At 38.5% G+C, this 13,642-nt stretch overlaps 1 protein-coding gene across 8 annotated transcripts in view; it reads right to left on the minus strand.

Moving 5' to 3' along the window:
* LOC139959614 (uncharacterized) overlaps window positions 1-11,509 on the minus strand; it is a 32,731-nt gene extending 21,222 nt beyond the window's left edge. For 2 of the 8 annotated variants that reach the window (XM_071957358.1, XM_071957355.1), the window contains exons 1-2: window positions 10,586-11,348; window positions 3,733-3,756 (exon numbers count right to left, since the gene is read on the minus strand). In XM_071957358.1, the coding sequence (XP_071813459.1) occupies window positions 3,733-3,756; window positions 10,586-10,679 (118 nt within the window). In that variant the 5' untranslated portion in view covers window positions 10,680-11,348. Of the gene's footprint in view, window positions 1-3,732; window positions 3,757-10,585; window positions 11,349-11,375 lie in introns of those variants that run through there. The other 6 variants (XM_071957357.1, XM_071957362.1, XM_071957361.1 and 3 more) reach the window with 6 other exon arrangements.
* Window positions 11,510-13,642: the final 2,133 nt, after the last annotated feature.

Consider the following 13,642-nt stretch of genomic DNA (forward strand, 5'->3'; position numbering starts at 1 on the left):
TACATTATTCAATGATATTTTAAGGAACGCACAAGATGACTGAATGTCGAAGTGAGGAAACTTTCCGCGAAAGTTGTAATAATAAGTTTTAAAACTTTTGATCAAAGGTGACCATATTTGAATATCTAGCATATTTGGGGCTATTACAGCATGACTCTAAGGCAGGGATGGGCAACCTTCTTGAATGGGCCAGATATAAGGAGTGAAAAATTGACAGGGCTGCACCTAACCAACGACCTGCTGTTGATTTTAAACCTTTGATTCCGAGGACTTCAAGCAATAGGTGTGTGTACTTAATCTTTATTCACAAAAATACAGTACAGTTGATAATTAATGGGGATAATAGGCCTGCCTGACAGCATCATTAGAGCCGATAAATTCTAAGCAGCTAGCTCATATTTTGTGATGATGTAAAATAGATTGATTTTTTTCCTTTTTCTTGAGGCATCTCACAGGGCCGCAAAAAAAGTCACTGGAGGGCCACATGTGGCCCGTGGGCCATAGGTTACCCACCCCAGCTCTAAGGGCTAAAAATAAGAAATTGTGATGAGGGCAACACTCCACGTCATAGTTTGCACATATTTCATGCATCGTCACAGACTTGTCAAATCTTCAAATGTGTGTATGTCTTGTTCGAAAAATTTCAACAGATTTTGAATAAGCTTATCAAACACAACGTAGACGCTTATAAGGTATACTGTACTGTAGTAGTACTCTTATGTAGTATTGACTTAGGTTCACAAGTTTGATACATACAATAGCAGTACATTTCCAGCTATAAACCTTACTAAAGCAGTATGAAATGGTACTTGGAGAATTCCCTCAAGCATGCACAAAGCTATTGTTTCAAAATTATTCCTGTAAATAACTTAATGCCTGTAGGGCATGTATTCTTTATGAAAGTGATCCTGTTGCTCTGACTACTAGTGCAGCCAACAGGCACACACCAAGTTGTTAACATGCCTGATCAGGTTGCTGAAATTAACAATTCCACACTGCCAGCAGTGTGTTACTATGTTGCCTGTGATTTAACTACTGCAATAGGATGATAACTTCTTCCATACCAACAATGACTGCAAGATTTGCTCAGAACAGCTAACACAAATGATTAGTGCCTGTTCTCATGACCTTGGTGGGTTGTTACCTTAGTAACAGATCATCTTTGTGTGGTCAGGTAGACTGCTATGAAAGCTTTGTGGTGGAAATACTACCGTGACTGTCAGGAACATGTGACATTTATGCTGTTCTTCATACATGCTCACCCAATTACTGTATATATTACAAGCTAAAATTCATAAAATGCAATCAGCACACTGTAATAAAAAAAATCTTCAAAAGCTCATTATATTTACCTTGTCCTGGATTGACAATGGCCCATGTACAAACAAACTGTCACATACATATGAAATTAGTCTGTGAAGCAGTCTGCATAATGTATGTGTGTACACCACCAATCCACAACATATATGTACTGTATGTACTAGTCTAGATGTGCATGCTACACTGGGGTGAAATTTAGATTTTGCGGTGAATGAGCCAATTTCTGTGAAAGGTAGCTCCTAGGGCATGGGTGCTTTGGTAGACCTGGGACCCACTTGGTGTGAACCAGGCGCCAGTCTGCAATTTGTTTAAAGAAATATATGTCATCATCTGTGATTTGACAGCGTCATCAGTAGTTCCTAGAAATATCAGTTTTTCTTTCTGCTTAGCGTATGGGTACATCCCGGCAGGGTGGGTTTGCCAGGTCTGGAGCAACCTCCAAAGTCCAAATATTAGTAATAATACTAAGTAGTTACCAGTATTCAATAATAAGCTTCCAAAATGTATGTCTTGCTTGTCTTCCTCACCAATATAAAAATTCTATTGTCTGTTATGATTAAAAAATATTATCTAGCTAACCTGCAGGAGCTGTGCCCTTCACAGCTCGGTTAGGATTTTTCATTCTGACCATCATCACAACTTGCATTCAGATGTCGAGCCAGACAAAAGCACCTGCTGTGACACTAAATAATAAGGATACTGACTGGGCGGCTAATAAGGGTTGAAATGGTTCCACATATATGCAAGCTGGCCACTTAAACTTTCCATCGAGAATCTTAATTATTAAAACAATACCACTTACACTAATTGGTACTATCCAAACAGGACAACAGAACACAGAAGAACAGTAACAACCTTCACATTCAGTAAATTTGGTTTAATATAATTTGTGATAAAAACTGAAAGCAAATATGTGCCTGCAGTTTCATCAGTTCAAAAGCAATGCAGCAGTCTAAAGCAGGAATTTGTTAGTAAAATGACAATCTAGTAATTGGTGATATGGGAACATACACAGAGTTTAGTCTATGGAAAATACAGAAAAAATGTTTTTGACGGAATTTGGTTAGATACCACTTGAACACGTTTACAAACAAAAACAATCACAAAGCAAGCAAACAGTGAAAAACTCTGAACAAAGTCTGCAGTAAACTAAAATAAGAAACCACGTAGTTCTGAACAGTAGATTGGGAAAGAGGATTAAGTGGGCAGTGCCCTAAAAGTGGGGATGAAGTGATAAAATGTTCCAGTTATGTAGTTAAGCTAGACAGGAAAGTGAATATGTTATGATGCAGAAAGATATGAGTGGAGCAAAAGTAAATTCAAGAATGTTATGCAGCGGAATGGATCACAACGATTTGGTCACCCATGCAACAACATGTATGCAACACTGACACACACAAAAGGAAGGAAGAGTGTTGCTGCCCAGATGTTGGGAAGATGATGACAATAGCTTGCACATTGAAGGCCTAAATGTCTGATTTATAACAACAGAAAGCAGAGAGCAAACATCACCCTTGTCTTTTTAAGGTATCCCTCAGGGAAGGAAAACCTCTTTTTACCAGTATCCTCTGCAAAATGATCTTACACTAAGAGGATAAGAGTACAATCATCATGGTGAACAATGCACTGTTGAAGGATCATCATCATCATGATCTCTATTCCCATTGTAATCTTTCTACTTTTGTCTTTTAAATGATGTGGGATGATGATTGCAACAAATATATTTTCATTTATATTTTCAGTTGTGATTCACTACTCATGATACTGCCAATAGCATAAAGAGGGGGAGGGGAGAGGGGTGTTGTAGCATTAGAGAGATGGTGTATTAAGTGTCAAAACTATTTTAGCACTAACAGTGTTGAGAATGTTTCAAACATTGATGGCACAGTAAAACAACTTTTACAGTTCAATTTAGACACAAACAGTATGACTTCACACAGAAGACAATCTATCGAATTTGAGCACCTGCTCATGTTAAATAACTTGCAATGATGTGCTGTCACCACTTTTACTCAAGTTTAAGACACCCAAGATGGACCTAAATTTATTAAATTTAAATTTGTGTAAAAGTAAGTGGGCCTGACATTTCGATCCTAAAAGGATCTCCTTCAGAGGCAAAATGACAATTTTTTTCTTATTTTTTTTCTTTAAGTTTATATTTATAACTCCAAAAATGGTCTTTCTGAATCTGAAAATGCCTTCTACTGTACTGGAAAGGAAGTGGTTGGAGAATCAAGAGTTTGATGAGTGCCTTCACTAACGTTAGTATAACTAATGTGAACAAACGATGTCATTATCTGCCCATCACCCTCTGTATATGGTAAAGCAGTGTACAAGACGAAAACACCAATAGCGCAAGAAAACAATCACTGAAATGTAGCATAAGTACTGAAGTAAAGAGAAATTACAAACCTCCCGGCATTATTGGTCTGTGACCTGGATAAAGAAATGAAAACCAGTATAAAGCATTTAAAAGTAAGTCCCATAGGGCACTAAGCTAGTAGTACCTGTGCTGAATTACATTACGTACCACATATCACACTGTGAAGCTGTAAAGGGTACAATACATCAAATTATTTCAGTGACAGTGTATGACAGTATTTTACTATCAGATTTACTCTCACACAGGTTCACCTTTACAATATATGTGCTACTGTTGGCACACAAACACTCATCCTTGGCCTTAGTTTTTCTTCAAATAAATTGGAAAAAAAGGGTAGAAAAGATTTTCTTTAATGTTTTTCCTGTAATATTTGCTTAATCCCATATCATTAATGTGTGAGTGTCGAGTGGAGTTAACATTATGGATACCATTTTTCCCCAGGAAATTCAGGGACATGGTATTGATATTTTATTCTCTTACCCCCGCCCTCCCACAAGGCCATACTGACATAAAGAGTTATTCCCTGCAAAGTACATTTACGGGTGCTTTTAACACTAGACCCCGATATGATCTCCTGATCCTCCCTGTGCATTGTGACAGCTTGAGCAAAAGGATGCTGGTCATTGCCAAAGTTTGGAACACCTCATTCAGAAACATTAATTCCGAATTTCCAAGAAATGTAAAGAAAAAATAATCAATCCCAATAAACTTGATGGTAATTGGAAAACTCAACATTCATCACTTCAGTAATTATGTAACTAGAGAAAAAAAAAGTTTGCCTCTCGGTGACGCATGCCCCCCAAAAAGTTTGCGTCCCATAAAAAAAAAACTTGTGTCCCACTCGATCCCCAATTGTGTTTATTGCATGACCTACTGTACTTTTACTAGTGTAAAGATGCTATCGTACCACTGCCTAGATACTTTGGGAATGTTCTACACATAGGGAAGATGGCCCAGTGCCATAGCTTCTCATTTTACAGGGGCAGCCCGGCCGCCCCTATTTTTCGCCAACTCTACCCTTTCAACCAATTTTTACCCCAATCCCCCTCCCCCCACCCCCGTTTTTCATCCGACCTTGTACTTCCCTACGAGCCAACTCTTTCGTAGCTCGATGCTTTGACCTGCAGTGATTCCAACAATAAACTCTTCAAAAATCCCTGATTCCCTGATTCAGGAAGGAAGATGACTAAGTTTCAGTAAGTGTAGGCCTACTATGCCTGTCTTGAAACCAAAGGGCCAGCCACTTCATGTGAAAGTACAGTATGCAGGCCATTTACATTACAATATGTTATCAAGTTAGTACTTTTTGAATATTTTATGTGGGTAGAAGTCACAGTTACTGTACTATGTCCACATAGAAGTTGGTAGTTGGGATAATCTACAGTACAGTGGCAAACAAATGTGATACTCGCAGTGAGGCAGGGTAACATTTTCCTTACTGCTACTGTACCTGTAAACCATTCCGAAGAGTTTCTTTTTAACTCTCTATATTTGTTGTTTGACAGAAACTTATTTTCTCCAGAAAATGAAAGCACTTGCTGCAATAAATGTGTGGTCTGTGTTGTGATCATGTTGATATCTTTTCAAAGGTTCAATTTCTTTACATTTTTAACTTGTTCCCTGCAATGTGATACTTTCGTGGCATACTTGGTTAGCATTAAACTGGGTCAAATGTAATCCGATTTCAAGGCTCTTTTTAATGGTATTCTTCTGTGGGAAATTTATTCTAAAGTGCAAGCATATACAGTACATGGGCATTACATTCAAAAACAGCACTTTCACATTAATTGTTAGTCGTATACTAAATATGTTACAGCCACTTATATGCTGCCACGGAGGGACACATAAAAAATGCAAACTAGAATATAATGTCAATGGATGAGGAGAGGAAGGGGGTTGGCAGATCTGGGGTAGGGGAGATTGGTTATGGGAGATGAATGTATCCATTTCTCCCACTGACTAGTGTAAGGTATTTATTCTGCGACCACTTTGTTTTTTATAGGGGGGGAGGGGTGGAAGTAGGGAGGAGGTTGTAGATCCATAAAATTTCTATTGCAGATGACGCTCGTAACATATGGAGGAAGATTGTTTCCCTTTTACATAGACAATTAATGTGGAAGTGATGAACAACCATATATTGTGTGTGTAAATATGTTGCATAACATCTCTTTGAAATTACTCTCTATTAAACATGCATACTGTATCTGCTCTCCCTGTGAATAAAAAGTACACGTATGAGTATAGTCAGTTTACATTCCATGATACTGTCCAAGAATACCTTTTGCCAAATGATCTGTTGAATCTGAGACCGTATAATAGGCTTCTGTAAATTCCAGTACTACACACATTTGAACAGGTTCTAGAGCATAGAGCACCCCCCCCCCCCCCACCCACTGCTTTGCAGTTGTTAAACCATAACATCACCTACTGGGTACAAAAACATGAACACTGAGGCATCAAATGCTGTAACTGGATGAAAATTTGAAGAACTTGATTTTGCTCACAAGTTACCCCTAATGAGATATAATGTTCCATGGCTTCCAAAGTTTGCACTAATTGCAATGACACAAAAAAAGTTTTTTGCAAAACCTTGCATTCAGGGCAACTTCAAAAGACCTAACTGTAAATAGCCAAAATGTGCCTTGCAATGCACCATTTAAGATCTAAATTTAAAAAAAATCCTGTGCAGACCCCCAACCCACCCTCTACATTTCAGTCCCATACTTTAATCAGTCAGGAGAATTTTGAAAAATCCCCCCCCCCCCCCCACCGTTTGAAATCCTCTTCATGCCACTAGGCAAGACCGAAGTGTTGAAGACAACTAACTACCGACCGGTACACAATTGTGACCCAAATTGAGTGACTATGAGTTTAAGTCTTTTACTAAGAAAGAAATGTACTGTTAGTGTGCTTTAGTTAACAGTATGAAATAAGAAATCTAAAATTTTATAACAGACAGTATTTTACAGAGATATGAGCTGACCCAACCCCTTATCCTAGCTTCTGTACTGTAGTAGCTCAGACAGGAAGCCCTCCTATATCACACCCTTCCCAGAATGATTCCTTATAATATGTGTATTTCCTAGTTGATACATACAGAATGCATCATAAAATAATAAATACTTTTCTAACTTCTAAGTCCCAGTAGAACAATTACACTTTCGACCTCCACAGTAACCATCATTCTGCAACAAAACCTTACACCTGTTTGCTCATCTAATATTTATAAAGATCTATGACACAGATCTCTACCAAGAAAGTAACCTTCAGTATGATGTCATGTGTATGATGTCATAGTGTTGTCATTTCTTAGTAGCTCAACACCTTTTGTTCAAGGAGAAAGGTAAATAAGGGGGGGGGGGGGGGCGGAGTAACTTCTTGTCCCATTCTCTTTAATACTTTTGTCACAGAGTTATTAAGATGTTACTTTCATCAATTGTATTCGGTAGCTATACGCCCTGTTAAAATCTACATTTTTTTCGCGTCCTTATTGTTTGCTCACATACTGCCGTGACAAATTGGTGGAGTGCTGTGACGGTTCATACCGAATGGCTTCAATGACATAATTTGCAGTGGAAACACAGTGGTTTGAGTTATAACTGAATTTTCTAAATAAGACATACAGCGCTGCAAATTGTTAACTATGGACACTGATATGAGACTATGGTGCTGAGGCACAGTGAGAGAACTTGCATGTTCTGTCATGCACTTTTGCCAGTTTCCCATTCCAGTAATTAGATACATAGTTCCAAACTTGGGTTGTTGACATATCAGAATTTCCATATCGACATAGTAAATGTTGGTCCCCTCCACCAATGATATTGCGATATACTGAGCAAGCAACTCCCAAAATTATGTAATACAGTGTGAAATGCACCCATGGACAAATCATATCCATCGTAATATAGACTTGTATGTAATTTAAACTGGCAATCCTTTTCCAACTGACCTGCAGGAAACAGAAGAACACTTCATTTCAAAAGCATCACTTTATGTTTTTAAGTATCTATTTTTGGTTAAAGACCATCAGTTCAAAGCTTGCAAAAATGTTTCCGCTGATTTACATGGCAAATGAAATCTGAAGCAAACATTCATATCGATAAATATCAGTGATATTGGAACATCCCAACAATGCTTTAAACTCATGGAATAAATATTCTTTTTTTACAGTGTTTCAAACACCCACTAATCCACACCCTTGCAAGGAAATAACCATAGGGAATGTTGATCTTCTTAAAGGATATTTCCGAAGGAAGTGTTTTTCCTTTATACATGGAAACACAATTTCTATTGGATATACTTTTTACCAAATTATTGAAGCCCATAAAGTTCTGTGATAATAAGATGCTTTCAAATTAACAGTTGGAACACCTGTCACATATTTCATGAAATAGTCATCTTGATTTACACTTGTTAGGCTAAAATACTTACAGTACCTAGAGTTGATTTTAACATGTTCTATAGAATTAGAAGCATTCAAGTGGTACCGTATAAATATTAGCTCTAGACATGCTACTGAAGGTACGGTATTAGCCAGTTCGGAGATACCAGCAGTTTATGATTACGTAACAGGTCAAAGGGTCAACTGTAAATCGTGGCGTCACTTGACAGCTTGCTGACGCAATATATGCACACTACAGCGTATTAACTCCAAATGTCGATTATATGTACTGAAGTATTTTTCATTTTATTCGCAATGGCATATGAAATATCCATCGATGATATTAAGCTATGGACGGTTAAGGCTTCGAAGGACTTTCTAAGGGATCAGGGACTTAAATTATCGGGAAGAAAAGCAGAACTTGTTGCACTTGTTTTCGCTGCAAACAGATTGCCTCAGCTTGCCCCACACTTGCAACAACAACATACTCTAAAGTAGCGACATACGTGCAGAACCTATAGTATGCATCTAGGCCTACTGCATGAATATGATCTGCACAGACTGCACTGGTTGTAAAGGAGAAGTATTTGAAGTCAAAAATTGATCCAAATTTGTCATCTCATGATCATTCACATACAAATAAATCTTGGAGATGACTTTTTATCGGATTATCATGTTTTAGTAACAATATGACAAGCTATGACGATATTTCCCATACATGTATAATTCATTGGTGGTATCTTTCTATATATTCGCGTAAATACTGTGCGACAAATTACAAACTAAATAATCTTAGCTTTCATACTGTGAACGCAGTATCATTCTCATCCCCCGATGTCTTTAGTCGCAAAATTACATCTTTCCCAATGTACAGTAGGGAAATATTATTACTTAAATTTTTGGACTACCACAATAGAAATAATGTCCATTATCTTGACAATTTTCCCAAAAATTGTAGGCTTAATCTTGTTCGTTTTTACTACAGTATGCTCGCAACGACAACAACACAGATTGTATTCACAAATGACCCAATGCGTAAGTTGCATCTCCGAACAGGCTTATTCATAAATCCCATTATTAAAGGATTTGGAAAAACTATCATAAAAAAAGTGGTGTCAAACAACTACAAGCAAATAGCTTCTAGTCTCCATGTCTTCTTATCTATTTTTCCACTTGATAAAAGCAATAAAGGAGAAAGCAAATATATGCCATTTACAATAATGTATTCATTAAATGAAATTTCAGTTAACAGTACATTGGCATCATGCAGATGAATTGATGAAAAAGATTCAAAACAGGTGAATGTACTGTAAGTGATTAAGAGATTTCTCCTTGTGAAATTTAACAAAAGATGTGCCATTGCAACAACAATAATGTAGTGTTGCCAGAGTTACGCAAAAACTGATGTACACTGACTTCAAGCATTATCAGCTATCTGTAGGCTGCACAGGTCAAAGTGGACTCAAGCTTTGCCATGCAGCATTGCCCTCTAATGTTAGCATGCAAAAACATGTTCTGTACATAAGTTAGTTATCAACTCATATGCAGCGACTGGATCAAGGGTACTGGTATGCTGAATCCTAACATGTAATTTTTAATACAGCCTTGAACTTTAAAGCTAAGGTCAACATGGCTCACCTGAAGGACGGTGTCAGAAATATACCCCGCCTTATGATGAAGACACACATATATCACATGTGACAACTACCCTAGTATAAATTTTGTATGGAATGGAATTACTTTCACAAGAACGTACATAACTTGCTGCTGTAGTTGGCATAAGTTTGTCATACTGTACCTTACCAATGTTGCAACATTCATGCTACAGAACAAAATATAAGTTGTTGTGCACAATGGTAAATACTGCATGGGGTGAGCTTTGGAGGGCTGACAAATGAAGCACGAATGCCTGCCTTGGTCACCTGTAATGCACCAAGACTACTAGAATCACAATATTTCAACAGTGAGTGTTACTCATTGAGGAAACACGTGAGTTTGAATCAGCTAAGAAAATTATTGGTTGTAGGACAATCGTTTATATGTAAAAGAGTACAACAGTAATGAAAATATCTCTTTGATATGCATACGGTAATGTTTTGTCATTCAACTAGGTCGTGTGATTTCAGATGGCTGGATGGCATCACGTCAGATTGATACTAGTACTTGAAAGACAAACGAATAATGAAAGGAACGACTTTCCACAGCATCGCTTTTTATGTGTTAAAGCTTAGGGGAAAATTTGGGTAAATGTATTCAATTTAATGATGATGCGGAATACAAACTTGAGGTTTCTTTTGTACAGTATATGCTTCAGCCCATTATATTAGAGGCAGTGCATAAATGCTTTTGAAAAAAGTTATAACTTCATTCTTTCAATCATGGCAAGTAACAGTAGAGTCTATTAGAATTAGTGCAGCTAGCCAGTATAACACATGATGCCAAGTTATAGTACTGCACACCAACAAACTGAATGGTTGAGGCCATGAAAAGAGGGATTTCACCTGATGGTATCATGTACTGCTTGCAAAAGTGAGCGATGTGTATAACAAACATCACAACATGTGTGACTACAGCTTCTGGTAAGAAGTTGTGCATTCACATAGAAAAATGTTCCATCATGTCAGTTCACTCAGCAGCACTGTTCCACATGCTTTGTGTGTGCTAACCGGTATAAGTGTACGCTTGTCATATGCTATGGAACAAACTCGATTGAATGATCAATTCTGGCTGACAAAGCCTAGAATTGACTAAGTCCTGCGCTAGCGGCTTAGCAACACCTCAACTTGAGTTGAAGAGTAACATTTGACTCAAGAAGGTTTTAAAACTAGGCAAAAGTTAGGCTAATGTTTGGGTCTAACGTTCATCATAGGGCCTACATAATATCACAGGAAAACGAGTACGCCAAAATCCAACCTAACACACAAATACAGTCGCAACAATCCTTCGCTAGAACTCGAATACAATTTGCTTAACGTGAATACACGACAGCATAATAATCTAAACATTAACACCCCACACAGGTGATGCAGAAATGTGTTTCGCAGTGTCATGTTATTTCAAAATGTCCGATCACCGCACACATTCACGAATTCTTGTTATATATCCTACAATACAGAATGAAACCTAAATGTCATGTTTCGCAACTTTCTCAGCGTCCAATAATATCATTCCACGCATGGTGAACTTTGCACCTAAGCCCTACGGAAGCGGTTGATTATCTATTTACTTAGCGCTATCACGATGATTGCACTATCTCGTCTACCAATCAAACAAAGAAGAGACTTCACTGACCTTTCAGAAAGGAAACCCTTTAGCTCTTCCCTAGCACACGAAACTGTTCAAGGAGCATGCATAATAGTTGCTTGCGCTACGCTGACTCAGTTGTGAAGAGCAGGTAATTGGAATCTTGATCCATTATATATCACAATGATAGCGGCAAGCTCCGCCCTTGACGGTTTCTAGACCTCCAAAACCGCCTTGTCAATAATGCAATATATGCAGGCCTTTGATACTATGCCACGGGGCTGCTATTTTCCATAACGTGTGGGAATGCGTGTGTGTATTTGCAGCGTCAATTAATGGACGGCTATATCGACAGGAAAGGGCGTTCACAAATATACAAACGTGTTGCCTATGAGAACGTGGACGTAACGTCGGTATCATGGTCGGGATCCTGATCCACTACCGGGCGTGACCTGTACACGGCCATACTGCTACAGCAGCAGTAAAAGCCCAGGGCATGTATCCCCTGACCGTAGGTCGTGTAAGTGAGGGACCCCAACACAGGTTTGAGATGGGGGAGGGGAGGGGAAGCAGCAAATAGAATCACTGAATGCGGTACCATTTCCACATGACACTCACACGAATTATTAGAGAGAAGGGCCATGGCCCGCACCCCTCCTACCCGCGGTCGGGGTACTCTATTTGTGGCCTGTATATGCCGCTATTGTGCAATCTCAAATTTCTGCAAATTTCCAACAATATCGAACGTGTCATTGGCCAGCACTAATGGGGCCGCTATCAGCAGGACCAGGATATTTTACTCGGGGCCTCCAAATGGAGAGTAAAATATACGCTAACTGCAGGGCCAGGTGAATATATTCTAGTATGTGAAGCCACCCTATTACAGCAAGGTCATACCTTGCATGGCCAACACCTGTTGTAATATATTTTCTTATTTATATCCGTTGTCAGTGGAACTCCGGGAACTGACCCAATGCTCTATATGTCTATCGGTGAGTAGTCGTTACACATGCAACTGCATGTAGGCCCACATGGAAGCTGAGCTTGCTATTGCCACTGGTTCATTCTTTACCGGGTGTTTTCTTTTTCTACTCTCTCGTTTTCATTTTCTGTCTATGTTCGGTTTTACTTTAGTCCTGCATTTTCGAAATATCAGAATAATTCTTGCTACTGGTAATGTTCAACATGATACTGAATTTGCACGTCTGTTTGGAGAAACCTGTAACAGAATCTGCATAATAATAAATATAAAAAAAACCTGAAGATCATATGAAGTGTGTTATACATCAACTCTTTTTTTTATTACATTAAAAAATATATATATATTTTATAGAAAGCGCTATAGATCTGTTAAGTGTGAACATGTCAGGAACTTGTAAATTCCTTGCGGTCCAATAACACTATATGCAACGCAGAAGTCTCGATCTTTTGTTGCATGTGTGAATTATGAGGAGAAACCGCTTTGGCTGTGAGCCAAGTTTTTGAGTCGCTGGGTTTTGTTATCGAATAACGAACATCCTTGTGTTTATAAGTCTAGAAACCGTCTGTGCCTCATCAAGTCATTCGACATAACACCATGCGTTGTGGCCGTGATCGAAACTCTTTCTCATCGATGATTGGTTACCTGACAAGCGTGTGGTAAACGTCGCGATCAGGTTTCAAGCTGTTGTCTCGTTCCAGCAATTGATTTATACTGTAGATCAGTCTTCAATTCATGCAGGGACCTGCTGTATAAAAGGCAAATAATGCCATAGTCGATAACAAGTACTGTGTGTCGTAGTCTCTATTAAAGCCCATTGTTATTTCAGGTTGCGTATGAATGCAGTGGATGCCGTCTTGTTATGTAAATGATGCGGGGGTGCGTATTGTTTTCCAGAAAGAAGCATGTACGGTGGGGTTTGTGGGTTATGGCGAAAAATACTGTGTAACGTGCATATTCGAACAAAGAATGAACAAATGAATACGGACTAGACAAAATTCCGTTATAGCCTATAGTTGCGTTAATTTTGTGGATCGCTGACCGGAGTAACAGTGTGGAAAGAAGAAGATGGTGTAATGTTATTGAATATGCAAAAGATACACTTGTGCAAAAATTGCACTATACATTGTAGAACCTGCACCTGTTTGTTATTGAGCTGTGCATTTGCATATCGGTATATAAGTTAGAGCATGCCGTCTGCTCGTCCTTGTTCACCCTGCGTCTCCATCTGTCAACATGTAATCTTGGACATGTCGTCCTATAACTGTCCTGTACAGTATGACTATGTTACGCAATAAAATATAACAAGATGTTAATACTCAACGTCGACTGTGTT

The sequence above is a fragment of the Apostichopus japonicus genome, chromosome 19 (assembly GCF_037975245.1).
Source record: "Apostichopus japonicus isolate 1M-3 chromosome 19, ASM3797524v1, whole genome shotgun sequence".
NCBI classification, from domain to species: domain Eukaryota; kingdom Metazoa; phylum Echinodermata; class Holothuroidea; order Aspidochirotida; family Stichopodidae; genus Apostichopus; species Apostichopus japonicus.